This window comes from Bicyclus anynana, chromosome 2 (genome assembly GCF_947172395.1).
Source record: "Bicyclus anynana chromosome 2, ilBicAnyn1.1, whole genome shotgun sequence".
Taxonomy (NCBI): Eukaryota; Metazoa; Arthropoda; class Insecta; order Lepidoptera; family Nymphalidae; genus Bicyclus; species Bicyclus anynana.
In genome coordinates this window covers 1,806,562-1,829,299 of record NC_069084.1, presented here as the reverse complement: position 1 = coordinate 1,829,299, position 22,738 = coordinate 1,806,562, and the positions used below count along the sequence as shown (strand labels likewise).

Sequence of the window (22,738 nt, the reverse complement as noted above, 5' to 3'; positions counted from 1 at the left end):
AGACGAAGGTTTCCTGATGTTTCTTCCGACAAATTAAAAAAAGCCGCATTGCATCAAACGCATTTTAGCATTCTTTGTATAGAAATTCAAAAAAGTGCGGACGCCTGCCATAAACGTATAGGCGTCCACGTTTTCGCCTCGTACGTATCGCATCAAACGGATTTTTAATTTAACGGTAGATAAAATCAGTGGACGCTCTTGTATGACTTTCTAAACAAAGAGTACTAAAATCCGTTGGATGCAAGTTAAATGGTAAAGCTTTTTGGGTAGGAAGATATATATATAAGAAGATATATTTGAAGTTCTCACAATTCGTTCTCATTTCTTAAAATACTAGAAACAATCTCGCACCTTAATTATCGCTTTCGAAGAACCAAAGCGTAAAAACCCGTGGTACATGAGAATTAAAAAAACCTACATCAAACGGTCTAGATCACCCAAATTAGAAGTACCTTATAAGTAATTAAAATCGTGTAAAACATGCAAGCCTCAATGACGCCGTAACGCCGTGTGTGAAAACATCCGAAACACTTTCGATCGTAAAGCGAGAAATTTATCGTTGCGTAATGTGACGCACGTCGATGATGCGTTTACACGATATCTGAACGATTTATTTGTGTAAATTAGTTTATAAAATGTGTTTTCTAATAGGTTCGTATTATATTTTCGTTCGTATTATATTGCAATATAACATTCGCATGTCAAAATCTTGTAAGGAAGGTTCAGGTGTCGGAGTGAAACGTCCATTGATTGAGGAGTGTTTTTTGCAAATCTGGATGCGTTTGGTGACAGAAGATTACTACAATTTTTCTAATTCATTACGAATAAATTTTAATAATATATCAATTATCTTATCTTATACATTCGAAATTCACAAGGTTTTCTTTGTCATTTGACATTAAATAAGCAAGTGATTAAACTTACTAACTTAATTTAACTTAGTGATTTGTCGAATAATATAAACCATCAGGTGAATTCACAGGATAAACTTATTATATGAATAAAAAAGAATAAACTTATTTCGTATTGTGAAAGAAACAATTAAAAAAATAGACAATTAATCTCGAAACGATACCTTTTAAACGTGAAATATTAATCGCTATAATTCTGCAATATGAATTTAACAAATCCACATTGAACTCTGTGCCTTTGTGATAAAAGCTAAAATGGCGTATCAAGTTGAGCACGTTTTTAATTCCTTGAAGTCAGTGATACGGCATCGATTATGCGCATCTGCGTGTTCGCTGTTCATCTCGAATTATATGCGCTAGGTGCTCTACTTATTTCGTATAGGCAATAGATAAAGTGATATGAATACGAAGTATATTTTTATTCAACATAAATAGCTTTTTATAAAAATACCATTTTCTCTTTATGTGCATAAGCAATTTCAGAGAATATATCCAGAACTGATGATTAAGCATGAGCGTATCAATACATAATCATTATGTAGGTATATCTACCTATAATTAATGGATAGATACACCATCTAACTATCTAAAACTAATTTGAATATTTTTCCAAAAATCCTTAAGGTGACCAAGTTAAATTTTTTTTTTTGGATTTTTCAAATTTTTCTATCTTGAATCAGTTTTTTCAAAGCTGTAGTTGCTGTAGTTATAATTTTAAAGATCTGATTTTTGTTAAATGTTACGAAATAAATTGCTAACGTACTTTTTACCATCCATTTTGTAACTACAAAAAGAAGACACAAATTTTATATCAATTTACAAACCTCGATAAGTGTAAAAGTTTTTAAAATTATGGTACACTTCAATGCCATACATTTTTTACAGGACATTTTTTTTAAACGTATCATCTTAATGAAAGAAAAATAATTATTGCACTCAAAGCTTCTTCTACAAAACAAATAAAATATTATTTCTAAGAATAGTATTAAAGTACGTTGGTAATTTATTTCGTAGTGTTTAACAAAAATCAGATCTTTAAAATCATAATTACAGCAGCTACAGCATTGAAAAAACTGATTCAAGGTAGAAAATTTAAAAATCCGAAAAAAAAAAATATAACTTGGTCACCCTAGGGATCTTTGGAAAACTATTCAAATTAGTTTTAGATAATTAGGAGGTGTATCTACCGTTTGCGTTTTATGCATTAGGACAACCTGTATAAATAAATATAATTGAAGTGTGTGTCTGTAAATAACTCTGTTTTTTTAAGTGCTATTATATATATTTATACACGATTCAAAAACACAATCATGCTTTTTTCAAAAAAAAATCTGTCTGTCTTTCTGTTTTTCCGGGCTTATCTCAGAACCATTTTTAATGGGATTGGGAAAAATCTTGCAGGATTTGTGAAATAACAGAACTTCACACATACGAAGTCGCGGCCGTCTGCTAGCTATAAATAAAAAAGTGTCTGTCTGTGATTTTATAATGACCATATTTTCACAAGCGCTTATATTAGTTATTTACACGATACTGAAATACAATCAAGCTTTATTAAATTTTTCTCTGTCATTTTGTCCGGGCTAATCTCTGAAACGGCTGAACCGATTTTAATGGGACTTTCACTAATGGATAGAGGAGATTATACTTGTTATCCCAGAAAAAGCGGGCGTCCTCCTGTCTCATAATAACAAAAAAAACTATGCTTTAGTAGTGGGAAAATATAAAAATAAGGATTCAATTTGAGCTAAATAAATAGACAATTTCTAACTTTTCCAATCGTGATCAATAAATAATTTGTGGTCAGACCAGAAAAGAATTATAACAGGAATTACCCCCAGCGAAGTGGCTAGGCTACAAACAATACAATAAATCATACCGCAATTCGACAACCGAGGAACGAGCCGGCGCATTTTCCGGCACACAGAAATAATATAGCGATATATGGAAACGATCATCGTCAGCGTCAGGAAATGGCTCGAAAGTAAATTGTCCTCTTGCGTAATACATTCGTTCCGTTTCGACCGTTTTATTATTTAACTAATTAAACTAAAATCGTAACAAGGATAAGGATTTGACGAATCAAATCTTTCATCTTTACTAATTAGTTTAAATGATAAACACTAACTATATTCTATTGGCCATTTTGAAATTAGTGTGACGTAATTTTAATTTTTCTATTACTTTCGGCAAATACTTTTCATTGTATACCACTGTCCACCATCTTTGAGTGTTCGCTATATTGGATTTATGATGACGTCACTTGCCATGCATTGTTATTCGAATTTAATAAAATGCATTCTACTTTATGCAATACAACTTAAATGGATAAAATCAATAAAAATTAAACAAGAGCTACATGTAATTCCTACGATTTTCCTGCCAACAACCTCCTGGAACAGCATTACTGATTTCTATTAGGCATATCTAATTGTGGTCAAGCGCAAGCATATCTTTCATGAAAATAAAATAAAAGTAATTAAACTATTACTAACTCAAAAAATAATTAAAACTAGAATGATTATCTTATTAAAGAATTTGACAAAATGATTATAAAATAAAAGTTATGATTAGGTACATTCAAAGTAATTATTACCGCAGTCCATCGACAAGATAATCCAATCGCTTTTCTAATCAGAGCGTATGCAATTCTTTATGCTACATTTATTCCATTGTGTTATATCATTATTACATGTAATCAATAATTATGCTGTTGCCCGTAATGATGTATTATAATGCAAGTCACATGCGTTATTAAAGGCATGACAATCAAAGCCTATACGAGTCAATCTTACACTTTTTCAAGATTTGTAAATTTTTTACAATTTTAGATTAGAGCCAGTTATGAATAAATACTCGTAAACCGAGGGTTCTCTCTACGTAACTGACGGGCCCCTACAATTTTCGAAAGTTCCTCTCGATCCTCCACAGATCCTGGTTTACTTATCATTTTACCATCCTTGGAACATGTTCAATAAAAAAAGTCATTAGAATCGGTTCGAAGTTATCCGCAAACATATATAAAAAAAATATATAAGTAGGTACGGTCGAATTGAGAAACCTCCTCCTATTTTTGAAGTCGGTAAAAAAGGTAAGTACGACCACTGCTCTTTCCGATGCGGGATTGCCATTCGTTGAGATCCTCAAACCCTGCGTCTATCCTCCACGTTAGCTTTTCTACGAAACGGTAAATAATTAAATATGTAGCGCCTAGCAGTGCTATTTCCGGTGCTGAATTGCCATTCCTTGCGACCCTACCCTGGGTCAACTCTCCACCCATTGCTACTTCATCTTTGCCTATGAAAAGGTAAATAGATAGGGACTAATACGGCTCTTTCTGGCGCGGAGTTGCCATTCCTTGCGACCATATGGCCCTGGGTCAACTCTCCACCCATTGTTACTTCATCTTTGCCTATGAAAAGGTAAATAGATAGGGACTAGTACTGTTCTTTCTGGCGCGGGGTTGCCATTCCTTTCGACTCTAAGACCCTGGGTTCAACTCTCTTAACATTGCCACTTCAGCTTTGCCATATTTAGAAGTTAGTATAGCTTCAATTTTTCCATCACAGCCTAACGCGCATCAGCAAGCCCACATGTGTAATAATTAATTAAAACGGACGCTCGCGTGTTACACTGTCATCGTATTTCAGTTCTATAAGCGATTTCCTCATTTCATTAACTTGTCCACTGGAAACACTGCTACCGTGTGTTTTAATTTCATAATAGACCTAACATATTAACATACATAAGCACCTACTCTATAATTATCTGTTATAATTTGGATTTAACTAAATAAATCATCATCATCTTAGAAGCCGATGGACGTCTACTGCAGGACATAGGTCTTTTGTAGGGACTTCCAAAACATCACGATCCTGAGCCGCCTGCATCCAGCGAATCCCTACGACTTACTTAATGTCGTCAGTCCACCTGGTGAGGGGGTCGCCATTTTAGCACTTTGGGACCCCACCATTCATCGGCTCTTCGAACTATGTAAACTAAATAAAGTTATGACATAAAAATAAAATAACGATGACAACAATAATTGATGCCTATTACCAAGACATAGAAAGTGCGATAGATGTCAAAGATTTTGCATAATGTTTGCCACTCAAAAGATGCATTATCACTCTTGTTCTAACAGTTGATACTTAATTTGCAAATAGCAGGAAACGCGGACAGCTTATGCACAATTTGTATCTAAAAATACTGATAAAATGTACAATAAAATTATTTTTGTCTATCATCACATTCTTGACAAAATTACTCTTTACTCTTAGCACCACGACTTTTCCTGTGGGTGGTATGTGTAACTAGCTCGAAGAAAATTTAGATATGCCTTCCCAACTATGCTGTATGCTGCTGAGATCATCAAAAGTTACTCTCATCTCAGCTCAGAAGGACGCAAGTGACTCCATCAATACCACCCTTATCTCTTTGTTTAAGCTTTGGCTACACTATGACTAAGATGTAATATGAATAAGATGGAGAGACGAGATAGCCCAGTGGATATGACCTCTGCCTTCGATTCGGAGGGCGTAGGTTAGAATCCGGTTCGGGGCATGCACTTCCAACTTTTCGGTTTAAGATATTAAATATCACCTGTCTCAACCGGTGAAACCTGCATACCTGAGATTTTTTTTAATTCTCTAGGTGTTTGAAGTCTGTCAATCCGCATTGAGCCAGCGACAGCGATCCTTCGGAGAGGAGACTCGTGCTCGACAGCCGAATATGAGTTATTAATTTTGAAGATGTAAGGAATTCGTCGTCGCATGAGATGTACCTATCTTTAACTTTTCTTTATTTCCTAATAGTTGACGAGCCCATCAGGGCCCATCTGATATAGAAGGGCAAATAAGTAACGTATACAATAATGTACAGCGCCAGATTAACTTAATAAAGGAATAAGTAATGAAGCCACGTGTGCCTGTTATATCAAACAAACCCTTCAAATCGGAACACATCATGGCTCGACGGCAGTACTTCCTTGGACGAGCTCTGCCATCTAGTAGTAAACGTAGTAGCCCTACTAGGTACTACGTTTTATGTCTCAATGGCTAGCAACCATCCACATACCAACAAAGTTGTAGGCCAAGATATTTTAGTGTCATTTTTGGAAGTCGTAATCTAAACGACTACGTAAATCTTAAATGTATACAAAGGACTGCTTATTACTCATCATTTAAAAAGTGATCTTACACAATTAATATAAACCTTGATAGATTATGATATTAAGCAAAAATCTTAGTACATAATATTAGATACATTAACAAAACTAGGTTCTTTAATAGACTCCCATACGCATCCAAGACGTATTTTGCAAGACAAGCGTATTTAACTTTCAATCTTATTGCTCAGCAATAGAGTTCATATTTACTAGTAAGCATACGGTAACAAGCCAAAGAGAAGGGATGGCCAGAATTAACTATTTCTTGGGTATAAGTGGACACGCACCTATAAAATAATTTGCATTCGTGGGTGAGACAACATAGTATAACCAATTTTTTTTTATAATTTATTGATAGCCAATAAAAATGGAATTAATCGTGAGTAATTTTTTGAGATTTTTTGAGATACAGTGAGGTGACGGTGATCTGTGGTTTAAATTTTTGTGAAATAAAAAACAAAATTAAAAAATAAAAATGGCAACATAAAATCTGAGAAGAATAGTAAGAAAACTAGTGCGGGATACATAAGCAATACGAACAGCAAAAGATGTCAATTTTTATTTAAATTTCATTTTTGTAAATGTTATGCAATAGATGTATGACGAAGTTCCAAAAAATTAGATAGTTATATTAGAATATTTTTTATTCTTGTGAAACACCACAATTTACTAAAAATCATTTCTTAGCGTGTTACACCTGATGGATTTTTGAGTACATTTATTTAGATTATATATACAAACTAAGCGCGCTTACAACCCATTTGCATTTTTTGTTGCATTTTAGGTTTACGAATTTATTGATCAAAATTATTTAATAATTATTCAAATAAACTTAACGTTAATTAACATCAAGAAACTCGAAACGAAAACGATGAAAATCGACACATTATTTTTGAATCGTACACAAAAATAGGCATACAGGATGTCCCGTTATTATTGGATAATGTTTTGTCTGATTTGTAGAAGCGCTTTGAGTGCAATAATTATTTAAATTTAATTTCGATGAACCGAACTAAAAATAATATCCAGTAAAAAAATATATGAAACCGAAATGGACCATCATTATAAATACGCTTATTGAGGTTTGTAAATTGGTATAAAACTTGTGTCTTTTACTTGAAATTACAAAGACGCTGGTAAAAATACATTGCTGAATTTTCAACATACGTAAAAATTTACGACTGCTAGTGTTTTACATTCCAAAGTAGTGAAGAAGTTATCTAACGTCGGATACCTAGGGGACGACTGTAGCAGACGGAGTCGCAGACGTCACGTGGCAACCCTTGCTCCCTAGTGGCCGGCTATTACGGCGTACAAATAACACGTGCCGGGCTATGACGGGAATTAATATGAATTGTTATTATTAATTGAAAATCTTTACTTAACACTAACGTTATCACGTGACGCATGTTAAGGAATGATTCTGATAGTGATCGTTAAGGAATCAAAACCTGCCAACACGCATTTAGCGTAGTGGGTCAAAGCTTCATATCGCCTCTGATGATTATTAGTTCCGGTATCCTAAAGGGGTATGGATTTTCATCCTCCTAACAAGTTAGCCCGCTTCCGTCCTAGATTGCATCATCACTTACCATCAGGTGAGATTATAGTCAAGGGATAACTTGTAAAAGAATAAAAAAAATGTAAGGCGAAAGACTTGGCCCGCTAAACTGTGTTGGTAATGATGACTTAACATTAGGTCCTTATCATTATTCTGATAGTGAACCTGCCAACACGCATTGAAGCAGCGTAGTGAGTCAAAACTCCATATCCCCTCTGTTGATAATTTAGTTGTGGTATCCTATTATAGAGGTATGGATTTTCATCCTCCTAACAAGTTTGCCCGCTTCCATCTTAGATTGCATCATCACTTACCATGAGGTGAGATTATAGTCAAGGTATAACTTGTTAAATAATAAGCTAAGCTCTGTTGGTAATGATGACTTAACATTATAAATGCGAAAATGATTTTGATTGTCACGCTTTCACGAAAGATAATCAAATTTTTATAAAAATAAGTTTAAAGTAAGATGGTGAATACCCCGCGACGTGGGAATTGAACCAAGAACTTTTTGATTTCGTGCCGCTACGGAATCGGTCTAGCAGCTGCAAATTGTCTGTGACAGATAAACAGACAGACACGTGACGTGAGTCAACTGATTCTATAAGGATTCTGATTTTACCCTTTTGTGCGGAACCCTAAAAATCAGCGTGAAAGTTTACATAAAGTAATAAAATATAATGAATATAATTTATAAAGTTAATAGGTGGAAAGAGTGAAAACGTTCCGCGTGACAATCCATCGCTCCCACAACACGCGACCGTAGTCTTATGATTGCTATCGGTATTCGGTATTCTGGTTCAGGTTATTCGTGGAATATTAGACTAAATTACCCCCTTAACAGCAGCATTAAAGGTCCAAACCAAGCTAACATTTTACTCCGCAACTATTTAGTCCCTGGCACCAGTTCCAGGTCTCCTCCTTAAATTGTAAACCGATTGGGAGAGAGCATACGTCCGGACGTCATGCCTGGAACGTGAAAATGACGCACAAAAACAGCTAAGGACCGGTCGTAACGCTGTAAATGATCATTAAAAAAGTTAACCTCATTCCAATCGGATCAAAAGTTTTTGAGAAATCATACCCATACAAACAGACATACGAGTACATACGGGACACAACACCAAACAAGGCACATAATATCGGTCCAGCCTCTACACCTCAGAGATTATGGGTTTAAAACCCTACCCGTAGGATTATTGTCGTACGCATTCATAATGTTACTTATTGAAGGGAAACGAGAATATTGTTCATATCAAAAAGATATTCAAATATTCCTTGAAAAAATACATAAAAATTACTACTTTTTACTTACATTTTTGACATTATTTTCAAGTCTCATAAAAAATAAATAAAATCCCGGATGCTTAAGTAGTAATGCTAGATATATAGTGTCACTCCCACAAATTATACCGGAAAAGTCACAAAATATGGTGTTTTATATATTGTGAAAATCTCAATATGAAAATGAGATTCAGTATAATATGACTTGCTCTACTGTCAGACTCCTCGAAAGTCTAAATTCTAATACGGCGAAATACATAAAAATGGTAAAATACATAAGAATAGATCTACAGGTGTCCCGTAATTAATAGATAATTAGGTGTTGTATTTATTATTTGCGTTTTATCCATTAATTACGGGACACCCCGTATAAAGAAGTCGGCGAATACGTCAGCTCCTCCTAATCTCAAATCAGAAAAAACTGACAGACTGACACCTGAGAAACTTTCAAATCGTGTATGACCGAGCAACAATTACCTGATATGACTTGCGATAGTTTTCGCACTTGATCGCGTCGAAAGTTTGGTTGTTAGAAAAGTGATGCGCAAAATGTTATGACATAACCCCGTGTAAGGTGACATGACAGCGTCGTAATAAAGACTGTACAATAAGAGAGTTAAAGGCTAAGTTAGACAATTGGGATTTTTTTAAAGTTAGCAAAGTTATATAGTTATATATACCTTATTGCCTTGTGAAATACAAATTGTGGGAATTTTTCATATCAAGAGCATTTATGGCATATTGTCAATAGTATCTATGCAATATTAAAAAAGAAAGTCCTCCGTCGCGTTTTTTTGCGATAAACTCAGACCACTGAACATGCGGTTTTCATTAATCGATGGACTGATTCTTGAGGAAGGTTTGGGTTTATAATTTGTTCAAGGTTTTACATAAATCAATTCAAAAAATTATGACGATTGATGAGATAAATCTATTCGCCTATATACTCGTAACACAACAATGCTTGGCAGGGTATTAGTCTTTTACAGATCTACAAAAACGGTAACAATCCGCGATGGCATATAATATCAATCTCTTGAGGATAGTTTAGGCAGATTATAATAAATAGGTTAGGTTCTATTTTCTAAAAATATTTTCACGTACAATGAGAGTTCAGATCGATTTTCTGGCGACCAAATTCACGAGCGACTGCTAGTTGGTAATAGTTTCATCTGATCATCAACAAATATAGCCGTGATAGTCCAGTAGATTTGATCTCTGCCTCCGATTCCGGAGGGTATGGGTTCGAATCCGGTCCGGGACATGAACCTTCAACTTTTCAGTTGTGTGCATTTCAAAAAACTAAATAGGTATCACGTGTTTCAAACGGTAACGGAAAAAAAACGTGAGGAAACCTGCATACCAGAGAATTTTCTTAATTTTCTGCGTCTGCGAATCCGCATTGGGCCACCGTGGTGGACTATTGGTCCAACCCCTCTCATTCTGAGAGGAGACTCGAGCTCAGCAGTCGAATATAGGTTGATAATGATGATCATCAACAAATTAACTCTACTCAACAATTTTTTTCGGAACGGGTTGCACAATCCCGCTCTTTCCCCGCAGGTCCTGTCAGGGGTTGTCTATTACAGAGAGATTGTTTAAAGAAATAAGGCCGCCTTGGCTTGCTACTTTTCTAAAATATTCATTGTGTCTTATTTCATTTGTTTTGAATTTTGTCTACAATACCGTTTTTATTTTTCTTCGTGTACATAGAATATACGGATCGTGGAAAGCAGCGCGCACAATTTCCCAATACTGAAATATGACGAGGAACGTCGGACGCGCACAGAAACGGCACTTTCCTTTTCATTGCCTATTCGTGTACGTGACGTTATCTTTCCGCGTTTGCAAAGCGCTCGTTTTAATAGCGCGTAATTTATGGCATACGCCCGCTAACCGTGCCTACACACTTCCATACTCACCAGGCAGAAGCAAAATCTTTTTTTTTTTTTTACTCTTTACAAGTTAGCCCTTGACTACAATCTCACCTGATGGTAAGTGATGATGCAATCTAAAATGGAAGCGGGCTAACTTGTTAGGAGTAGGATGAAAATCCACACCCCTTTCGGTTTCTACACGACATCGTACCGGAACGCCAAATCTTTGTCGATGGGGTGGTAACTAGCCACGGCCGAAGCCTCCCACCAGCCAGACTGGACCAATTAAGAAAATCTCAATCGGCCCAGCTGGGGATCGAACCCAGGACATCGTAAATCCACCGCGCATACCAACGCGCCACGGAGGCCGTCAAAAATATAGTCTAGTATAATGTACTCGGTATTTTATGTGAAAAGCATTATTTTACGTTACAACCGTAACAATTTAATTGAGAATATCGTTATATATGCGAAAGTTTTCCACTTAACATAAGAATCTATCCATCTGCTTGTTTCATCAAATCTCACTATTGTTAAGGCGAAATTTCACGATAAACGGAATCGCGGTTATTCAGTAGTAGTTATTACGAGTACCTACTATAAAAAAAATATATAACTTTTTCAGATACCATTATAATAATTATAAACTTCTCATTCGCTTTTATGTAAAGAGCAAAGAATACCTTCATCCACCCTAACTAGTCCTATCCTACTAATATTATAAATGCGAAAGTTTTTATGGATGTATGTTTGTTACTCTTTAACGCCGCTACTATTGAAGCGATTTGGCTGAAAGGAGATGGTCCAAATTGTCCAAAATTGTATGGAGCCCAGGACCAGTCATTGTACCCTGGCGGAAATATTTTTAGGCTAGGTGACGTTTTCAATGCAGTAGTCGATTTGACGTTTGCTGTCAATTGTCATGTTATAGTTGCTTTATGGGCGCCATCTTGATATAACTCGAAAATATCCTTGTATTTTTTAAATTTTAATGATACGGGGTACAAGAATGGACCTGAAATGGACTATCTCCTTTGGAATGGAAATAGAATTTATTCTGGATTAACACAGAGGCTACTTTTCATCCCAGAAACATCCATGGTTCCATATTTGTTTTCGGAATTTTATACACTATCATACCAAACACACAACAAAGTAACGAGCATCTGCTCGCCTTAAAATAACGTTCCCATTCGGCGGTTTTTCAAGAAGAAAGCAATATTTCATAGAAAAATGATGATAAATTACAAAAAAGAAAGTTCAGACTTCATACTAAGCCAATAAGTTTATCATCGCCTCCGACGCTAACGCTAAACAACATCAAAGGCGGGTTGATCACTCAACTTTTCTAATAAAGGAAGTTTGATTATATTATCATTTCTGAGTTGACGTGGAAAATGTGAAAAACTTAAGCTCGCGGATTTTCCCACAGTAAAGCTAAGCTAAAAATAGTTCTGCCTGCATGAGAATCGGTTTTTTAATAATATATTTTTATGTTATTGGCCTGAGCCTAATCTAGTCTAGTCCATCACACAAAACCCCTATAATAATGTCAGTAAGAACTACAAACTAAACTTAATCTACCTTTAAAAACTGAAAAACAAAGTGAGAACAGACAAAGAGAAAAATAGATCAGCAGTTTAAGCATGAAATACGAGTATAACAAACGTATATCGATTTTTTTTAATAAAGTTGTTTTAATATATTCTGAAGCACCAAACAGAAATATAAATAAATTTTATGATTGAATAATTATAACACAAAGAGTAATTACATACATAAAACAAAACAAAAAATCCTTAAAATAATTTTAAAACTTTATTGAAATATTCCTGCATGGCCTATCTTGAAAGTACAGTGTAAAAACCGAAAAGAGGGTATTTAGATTTACTCAAGCGCGGCAGATGAGCGTATTAGAGCATACCTCCTAGTATGTTGTTGATTACCTCCACAACTTATGAACTCATAATGTAGTTTGGTAAAAGGGATAAATGGGCTATAAGTATTTACCACCGCAAAAAAAAATATGCAACACCTAAGGAGTCACCGTGTCATGACTTCTCGCGATTTAAATAACCGCCCATAACTCAAAATTCATAACCCCAAAATCCTCATTCCAGAATTGTATACCGCTGCTCCTCCTGGTGGCATCAGCGCTGGCTCAGTACGAGGGTTACAGCCTGGACGGCTACGAAGGGTACCACAAGCCCATCCACCACCAGGCGTCCGTGGAACAACACAGCGAGGAATACGATTTGGACTATCACGTGAGCTACGTTTTACTTTCCATAGTTAATAATTGATTTATTCTGCTATTATCCATGAAAATAATGAAGGATCCAAGCGATATTGTCTCTGTCATCTCTGTCTAACACGATACTACTGATAGAGAGCGATATAAATGAGATAAATAGCCTCAATAGCTCAACGGTAAGAGCAGTCGAACTTATCACCGAGGGATGGTGATTCGATCCCATAGGAATGGAAATATTGGTCATATTTAAAAGATATGACAATTATTCTTTAAAAAAAAATCGAAGCTCATACTTTCGAGTTATAAAAACATCATTCTTAGATTCGACAGAAATTCAAAGACTGTACAATGTTAAATTTCAAAAAGTGATCAAAATTGGTTTAGCGGTACAGGAGTTGATACGTAAGAAACAAACAGAGTTCGTATTTTTAATACTAATATGGAAGAATATTAATAAGTACCTACTTTAACATTTAATACTAGAGACAAAGTCACAATGGCCCACGGCATTTTGAAATAGGTAATTATTTTCCACGTTTTGGGTCGGAGTCCTCTATTTAACTTTGTTATGAATGACCTCTTTTGGAACGGTCAAAGGGAAAGCCTTTTGATAACATTGCCTCCATCTTGTACTAATGTTATTAAAACCAATGCCAAAGATTAATTAAATTAAAAAAGTTTAAAATATCTGCAATCATTTATAAGTAGCTTTTGCATTCAACTTCGCACAGGAAGAAGTTATTATTTTTTCTATCCCTCAGGGACATTTAGGAGAAATGACACTATAACACGAGATTTTTATATATTAGACTAGCGGACTCGCTCAAGCTTCGCTTTGACTTATTAATTTATTTATTTGCACTTCTTCCCTATCCCTGCCTTACACTACCATACTCCTACCCCTACCCCTACCCTACCCCTACCCTACCTCTACTCTACCCCTACCCTACCCTACCCTACAACTACCTTACCACTACCCTACCCCTACCCTATCCCTATACCATAAACCTACCCTACCACTACCCTACCCTACCCCTACCCTAACCCTACCCCTACCCTACCCCTACCCTACCCCTACCCTACCCCTACCCTACCCCTACCCTACCCCTACCCTACCGCTACCCTACCCCTACCCTATCCCTATACCATACCCCTACCCTACCACTACCCTATCCTAGGATTTAGGGGTTTGAAAAATAGATGTTGGCCGATTCTCAGACCTACTAAATATGCACAAAAAATTTCATCAAAATCGGTCGAGCCGTTTCGGAGGAGTTCAAGTTCGAACACCGCGACACGAGAATTTTATATATTAGATATTGTCGCCCATTTATATGTTTATACCATAGATCTGTAATCATAGGAGAAAATAGCACAACATAAGTTGCTCAAGTCAATCATATCTTGGCTAATTGAAGACCTACGACATTACTTAACCTATAAGAACTCAACCGTAGATCTTTTTTTAATTTAAATACTACTGATGTTAATTTACAGGCGCATCCAAAATACTCTTTCGACTACTCCGTCAAGGACCCTCACACTGGCGATGACAAGGAACATTGGGAGACCAGAGACGGTGACAAAGTTAAAGGTAAAAAAAACTTTTTGATTTCCTGACACCTGTGAATATACTTTTACGAGACAAAAGAATCAGGAAACATGTAGCACAAGGAGTTCAAATATAAACTACTAGCGGACGCCCGCGACTTCGTCCGCGTAAATTTCGATGTCAACTTTACTACTACCCCTACCCTACCCTACCCCTACCCTACCCTACCCCTACCTACCCTACCCCTACCCTACCCTACCCCTACCCTACCCTACCCCTACCCTATCCTACCCCTACCGTACCACTACCCTAACCCTACCCTACCCAACCCCTACATCTACCCTACCCCTACCCTACCCCTACCCTACCCCATCCTACCCCTACCCTCCCCGTACCCTGTCCCTTTCCTACCCCTATCGCAGACGTACCCCAATCTCACGCCTATCCTACCCCTACCCTACCACTTCCCTATCCTACCCGTACCTCTACCCTACCACTACCCTACCTCTACCCCTACCCTACCCTACCACTTCCCTATCCTACACGTACCTCTACCCTACCACTACCCTACCTCTACCCCTACCCTACCACTACCCTAAACTCGGCCCTAAACCTACCCTACCCCTACACTACCCCTACGCTTCCCTACCCGTACCCTACCCTACCCTGTAACTTCTCTATCTTACTCCTACCCTTAGCAAAATCGGTCCAGTCCTTCGAGAGTGGTGGTATGACCAAGAGAAATAGAGACTTCTATGCTAATAATATAAAGAGGTAAAGTTCGTGTGGTTGTAGGAGGTAATCTCTGGATCTACTGGACCGATTTGGAAAATTGTTTTACCAATAGAAAGCTACGTTATTTGCGAGTGTCATAGGCTATGTTTGATCCCCATATTCACACGGGAACGGGAACTACGTAAATGAAAGCGCCGGGCGTCTTATAGCGGAATTTCTGCGTCTTTTAGAAATTTTGTATTATCTCCGAAACTATTTAAGTAATTAACATACTGTAAAGGGCAAATCTTATCTCCATAATATCCTTGTGATTATTAAATAATTTATTTTAATAAGGATTAAAGTTTAGTTGTATAAATAATGACGTAAACCTAAGTATATAAAATTAATAATTTTTAACACACAAAAGGTACTATATCTGCTAATATATAGAAGATAGATATATGGTGTCGCGGACTTTTTTGTGGAACTTTTAAAGATACATAAAGTCTCCATACATTAATTTCAATTTTACACAATAGTTAAGGCAGCGCATGCGAATAAGTCTGTTTAAGAGGATTTTCAGTCCGACCTGTATGACAAAAACTGTGATAACTCGGCTAATATATATGATACCAATATAAAATATAGCCTATAGCACTCCCCGATAATGTAGCATTCTACTGGTGAAAGAATTTTTAAAATCAGACCAGTAGTTCCGAAGATTACCCCATTTAAAAAATGTGACAAACTTACAAACTTACAAACTTTACCTCTTTATAATATTAGTATAGATAGTATAGATTGATTTAGAATTGATCGTTGATACATATACCTAGGACATATGATCCAGTTAGGTAGGTCCAATTTCGAGAAAGAGGTGAACCGTCGAATCCAACTCGGCTGGGCTGCATTCGGGAAACTTCGCGACATCTTTTCGTCCGAAATTCCTCAGTGCCTGAAGACAAAAGTCTTCGAACAGTGCGTGTTGCCAGTGATGACCTATGGTTCCGAGACTTGGTCGCTAACTATGGGCCTGATAAGAAGGCTCAGAGTCACACAGCGGGCGATGGAACTAGCTATGTTAGGAGTATCTCTGCGTGATCGAATCAGAAATGAGGAGATCCGCAGAAGAACCAAAGTCACAGACATAGCTCAACGAGTTGCGAAGCTGAAGTGGCAATGGGCGGGGCACATAGTTCGAAGAGCCGATGGACGTTGGGGTCCCAAAGTGCTGGAATGGTGACCCCGCACTAGTAAGCGCAGTGTTGGCCGACCCCCCACCAGGTGGACTGACGACATCAAGCGAATCGCAGGGATTAGCTGGATGCAGATGGCTCAGTATCGTGATGTTTGGAAGTCCCTACAAAAGGCCTATGTCCTGCAGTGGACGTCCATCGGCTGATATGATGATGATGAACTAATTCTTAAATATATTGTCATAACGATTCAAAATAATCAAATATTTTCATTGAATGAAGAAGAAAATTTGATTTATATTTTCGGAATAATTTAACGGACTCTCATAAAATCGTACAATCCCAAAATTTTCAGGCACATACACCCTAGTTGAGACTGACGGAACAAAACGCGTGGTCGAATACGAAGCCGACGACAAGAATGGCTTCAACGCTGTCGTCCACAAAATCGGCACACCCAAGGAGGAACACGAGGAATACAAAGTGGCAAAACCTGTATACGAGGAATACAAAGTGGCAAGACCAGTTTACCAGGAATACAAAGTGGCCAAACCAGTATACGAGACTTACCAACACGAGTATCAGGGAGATGACGGATTCGTACCAATTGTCGGTAACTACGAACACTGATTCGGATAACTATTTTCTGGTAATTTGGTTGTATACAAAACTAATAAAATAATATAAAACAAAGGCTGATATTCCGGGATAAAGTAGAGCAAAACAGATTTAACGATATTGGAGTAAAAATGCGTGCGTAGGTACTCCAAGCTTTTATAGTTTTACGTACGCCTTTGTTGATTATTTTGTTTTGCATATTTCATAGTATTTCATAATGTTTGTGTCTCAGGATTTGTGTAACTCAAGCATTTTATTTTATTACCCGACTGCGTCAGAAGGAGGGTAATGTTTTTACTTTTATTGTTTTGTGTGCAACCAAATCGATGCCAAATTAACTGATGATTTCTTAAACAGTTTTCCACTACGGTTAAATAACTATTCAATTCAGTATTAAACATTGTGTTACCTTTAAATGATAAACAAATATGCTAATACATAGCTCCTGTTAATAAATATTGATAGAATTTTAGAGTTAAAATATGTATTAGCCTATGTTGGCTTAACATTAAAAGGTGGCATATTACAATTTTCTAAATATATTACGATAATTAATAAGGTCGTATGTATTTTATATTCACAAATTGAAGTGATAAATAAATTTTATGAGCTCGCTAATTTTCAAAATTAGTGACAAATATAGAATATGTATGTAATCACATTTTTAATTTAAAAAAAAGGAAATAAATTCTTTACTCATATCTGTATATTACTTACTAAGTAGACTCATTTATATTTTAAGTATTTTGTATGCATGAAAGTGAGTAATTCTTGTGAGTATTTATTAAGTAACTTTGCTTTAAATAAGAAGAATTGTTGTTTTTCTTTAATTCGATGAGACTGTACCTTGTTGTTTGTTACCTTGTTTAGTTGTTAAGAATTGTACAAAAACATGAATTAAACTTTTTATGTTTGAAACGTTGTTTCCGTGAATACATTTTACTAATATTGATTTTAATGAACATAGCTGGTCATATACAGTCGTATTCCACATCCCATTTAGTAAAGTATGCGTCAAAGGAGCTGGTCCATTTCAGGTCTACTCTTGTACCCCGTATCATTAAAATTTAAAAAATACAAGGATTTTATTTAAATCTAAATAGGTGAATAAATGTAACTAAATAAAAAGAAATAAATAAAATTAAAACCCATGTTTGTGAGATACATCAAGATGGCGCCCTTAAAGCAATTATGACATGACAAATGACAGCAAACGTCAAATCGACTACTGTATTGAAAACGTCATTAATCGGCCATTGTTACCCATATTAGTGTTGCATTTTTTGGGAGAGAATGAATATTATTTCGAAAGAATTAAAGTTAATTCGTAGATTTGTATAATCAAAAATAGGTAAAAAAAAATATTTTCTTTTATTTCCGCCAGGGTACAATGACTGATCCTGGGCTCCGTACAATTTTGGACCATCTCCTTTTTAGCTCAGTCTGACATTGCACAGTATAGGCCTCTGACGTGTAGTGCAAGCAGTTGTAACAAGCTCATGATATAGGGTCACGTAAGGTTTCTAAACTAGTCAGACCAAGTAGGCAGATAGGGCCAATTGAGTTAGACCAAGTAGTAAATTACACCAAAGACGCCAGTAATAAGGTGACACCAACGAGACAGTTACTTCAACTTAATAATTAGGATATTCAACGTAAACAAGTGATAAAAAAAACTATCTTTGATCCTTCAGCTATCCAATGGTGTAATTAAATTTTGGATGAAGATTATAGTTATGTAATTGCAACCAATGATGTTAAATACTGTTAGATGTGTTACTAGGTCAAGAAAATTGATGCGATCAAAAAGGAAATTTTCACATATCAATGTTAGTTGTGATCAATATCATATTACTTGAAGTAATTGGTTTTTCAAAAAAAAACAATTATTTCAAGTAGGCTCATTTTACAAGCACTTTTGACACGTCAGTTGACTATTTGTAAAGATTCTACTACCGGTTCAGAAGGCAGGTCTACTGAGAAGAGACCGGCAAAAATACATACAAATTATACCTATCAGAAAGTGTAATAACTATATATGTATTATGTGTGTGTGTGTCCAAATAAAATAATTTTCTTTCTTTCTTTCATAAATAAATAATGGAATTAAAGACTAAATTGTGCATGTGTGCGCTCAGTTTTGTAGCCGTATTATTCGGATCGCTTTCTGCGGTGATTTTGTAGGGATGTAACCGATCTATAGTATAAAATTATCATTGATTGCAACAGTAAACTGTATCCTCCGATAATTAATCACTTACCTCTGTGCCAGTGCCAGTTTGAGCCGGTCGTTCTCGTACCGCAGCTGCTGTTCCGTGGAGTCGGCGTTGGACGCGTCGGGCGGCGCCCCGGCCGACGCCAGCGGGCCGCGGGGCGCGCGCCCCACTGTGGCGTAGCCCCCGCCCTGGGGATTACAGCTAAGTTAGCCTTATAATTTTTTTTGTCTCTCATTTCTTTATTTGCCCTTTTTTTTAATTTTCAACAATGTTAATAAAAATATAATACAAAACACTATTCACGTTATCAACCCATATTCGGCTCACTGCTGAGCTCGAGTCTCCTCTCAGAATGACAGGGGTTAGGCCAATAGTTTACCACGCTGGCCCAAAGCGGTTTGGCAGACTTCACACGCAAAGAATTAAGAAAATTCTCTGGTATGCAGGTTTCCTCCCGATGTTTTCCTTCACCGTTAAATACACGTGATATTTAATATCTTAAACGATACACACAAAACACTATTAAAAAATTTATAAAAAAAAAACCGTCCCGCTGCGGGACATTTGAGTGCCCAAGCAATCGGTGGTCAGGGCTCCAGAGTGAGGAACCTCCTCACAATACGCGCCGTCTCAAGAATCACTGCTTTCTGTATTCGATCCTTGATCCAAAAGTTAAGCGAAAGCTTCTTAAAGTGTTGGTCAAAGCTTTTCGCTATAAGACCGTTGACTGAAACTACAATTGGAACAATAATAGTTGACTCAACATTCCACATGGCGGTAATCTCGTGAGCAAGGTCTAAATATTTTGATACTTTTTCCTTTTCGTTCCTCATCATCATTATTAGCCTATTTAAATGGCCCTAAACAGGGCCAGTTGGCCTATTCACTAATTTGGTCTTTATTAACAACCTATTAAAATAAACATCAAATCAAGTGAGAAATATCATCAACCTACTGTATGATATCCACGCAGGATTGTCAGTAGGCACCAGATGACATTTGTAACATAGAACTTCAATTTTGTATATTCAAATTTAAATTCACATTCACAATTAATTTAGGTATGTCAAATAGGCTGAGTTTACTTAGGCTTATTTTACACTTTTGAAATGTCAAGTTATGTCATAATTTAATTTATGACATTTATTAGTCGATAACTTAAACTCAGCCAAGGTTTTTTTTGTTTACCACCATTTTACACTATCTAGTACTAAGCTTTTTTATCATTTAATTTTTTTATGACTAATTATTTTGTATTATATTTACTACTATTTTCGTATTTTTATATATATCTATTTTCATAACTACTAATTTCGTATACTATTATTCAAATAACTAACTATGTCGTATGTTACTTGATAACATACGTCATAGTTAGTAATTTCAACATTTAACGCACCTGTAGTGTGGAGGAGACGGAGTGCGCGCGCTGGTGAACCATCAACTCATCGTTTTCTGATTTAGGCTGCAACAATATTACTTGCTGATAAAATATTCAATGAATGATAATAATTCAACGGAATAGAAGTGTGTGGTGTGGGTATGTGACTATCATGGCTACGTTCAACTTAGCGATTCCAACGATCACGCTCACGACCACAGTTTTACTCGTTGCACTTGTATGTATGTACTGTATGTATCGTAATGAATAGCCATTTTGTTAACCAGTCAATAAAGTTCTTTCAACGCAGTCAGACGTGTTTAATTGACACTACATGCCGCCTCAACCTCACCACACAGTCATAAACTAAAGTGAAAAGGATAATGGAGCGTTTTTGTTAACTAATATCAAAAAAAAATTAAATTCCCTTTGTAAAAATATTGCCAAACACAATGAATCATTAGTAAAAAATTATAGTTTATTATTTGTTATCATATATATTTTTAATTACCATTAAAATATTTTTAATAATAATTTAATGTTTCTAAACTAAAAATAAAAATAAAAACGAAAAACTCTTCTCTAATAGGCTTAAAACTTTAAATACGAAAATAGGTTGAAAACCGGAAACTGAAGTAACGTATTGGGATTTTGTGTTACAACTGCCGGATCTCATTCAGAACATACTCGTTGATTTGTAGAATTTGATCTAATTTTTTTAACGACATTCTGAACGTCTACAGAATAGTAGTACTCGTACTCGTAATACGATAAATGAGCACGCCGATGCACCTCTTGAGATGGGTCGTTGTAGACCTTTCGTGAGCATTATTGACGTGGTCAGTGACGTGGTCAATGACGTGGCCAGTGATGCGGTCAGTGAATCAATGGTTCTGCGGCCTTATTATGTATCTCAGTGTACCATTCAAACAATGAGTCACTACACCGATTTTTGTCGTATTTTCTCTTTTGTGTGATTATATAATATAGTTATTTCTAGGAAATTACCTTGAACGTGTCATTTAACATCAAGTGGCAATGATCTTTTGTTTTAACTATCGTCTAACATGATAATTTCAACAAAATTACGTAAATATCAGTTTTTCGTTAAAATAACGTTACTACCTGCTAATACCACTACTAGACTAATGTTACTTTACGTAAAATGACGTTTATTGTGTCATTTCGTTGAAAACACAAAATTAGATGATTACAAAAACGAAAATACGATGAAAAACGATGTAATGACTGATTACTTGAATGGTACACAGAGTTACATAATAACACTGCAGATCGCTAAGTGGAGCGTAGCCCGTGTAGCGCGGACTCAGACCAATTATTGTATAGGACCTGCCTCGCTAGACGTTACTTTTCTGTCAAAGTATATGATCAACGATCTAATGCGATTATAGAAACTGTCTCTATAGTATCGATGTTAAATAGTTGTAATCGTGTTCGTTGGTTAAAGAGCTCCGTAAAAATACCTTTTTGTGTAATTAAATTGTGTAAAAAACGAGCAAAAACTTCTGGTTTAGTTTAAGATATATACCAAATCTAAGATCGTTTTCTTCAGAAAATGACAGACAATTTTGTTCGTGACTATGAGTGCGATACAGGTCTTTCTATAATTGGTCTGGGGCGGAGCATACCTGCGCGGGCGAGAGCGCGGGCGGCTCGTCGGCGGCGGGCGCGCGCGCCGCCAGCAGCGGGCTGGCGGTGGCGGACGCGACGGGTGTGGCCGCGCCCGACCCGTTGCTACTCTTGGCCGTCGCGCCGCACTGCTGCGCTTGGATCGCCTCTTTCACCTCTTGGAACTTCTCAATGAACTGCCCAACGAAATAAGCACACTCAATAGAAGAAGATCCTATTTTGCGGAAGTTAGATAGATCATTTTGGCAATGAATCTATGGTGCTGACGAAATTACAAACTTTGCACCGTCGTTGCAATGTCACATGTTAAACGGTTTCTTATCAGATATACTTTCTCAGGAATTCCAATCATCA

General features: G+C 36.4%; 2 protein-coding genes across 3 annotated transcripts in view; one reads left to right on the top strand and one right to left on the bottom strand.

Annotated features, from left to right (window-relative positions):
- LOC112047879 (homer protein homolog 1) overlaps positions 1-22,738 on the bottom strand; it is a 48,218-nt gene that overhangs the window by 14,300 nt on the left and 11,180 nt on the right. For both annotated transcript variants that reach the window (XM_052888396.1, XM_052888390.1), the window contains 3 exons: positions 22,384-22,560; positions 20,753-20,818; positions 19,399-19,541 (listed from right to left, as the gene is read on the bottom strand). In XM_052888396.1, the coding sequence (XP_052744356.1) occupies positions 19,399-19,541; positions 20,753-20,818; positions 22,384-22,560 (386 nt within the window). The remainder of the gene's footprint in view (positions 1-19,398; positions 19,542-20,752; positions 20,819-22,383; positions 22,561-22,738) is intronic.
- LOC112047880 (cuticle protein 7-like) lies at positions 6,310-17,375 on the top strand. The gene is made up of 4 exons (XM_024085163.2): positions 6,310-6,457; positions 12,921-13,067; positions 14,552-14,648; positions 16,875-17,375. Exons 1-4 carry the CDS (start codon positions 6,446-6,448, stop codon positions 17,147-17,149), a joined length of 531 nt encoding a protein of 176 aa, XP_023940931.2. The 5' UTR covers positions 6,310-6,445; the 3' UTR covers positions 17,150-17,375.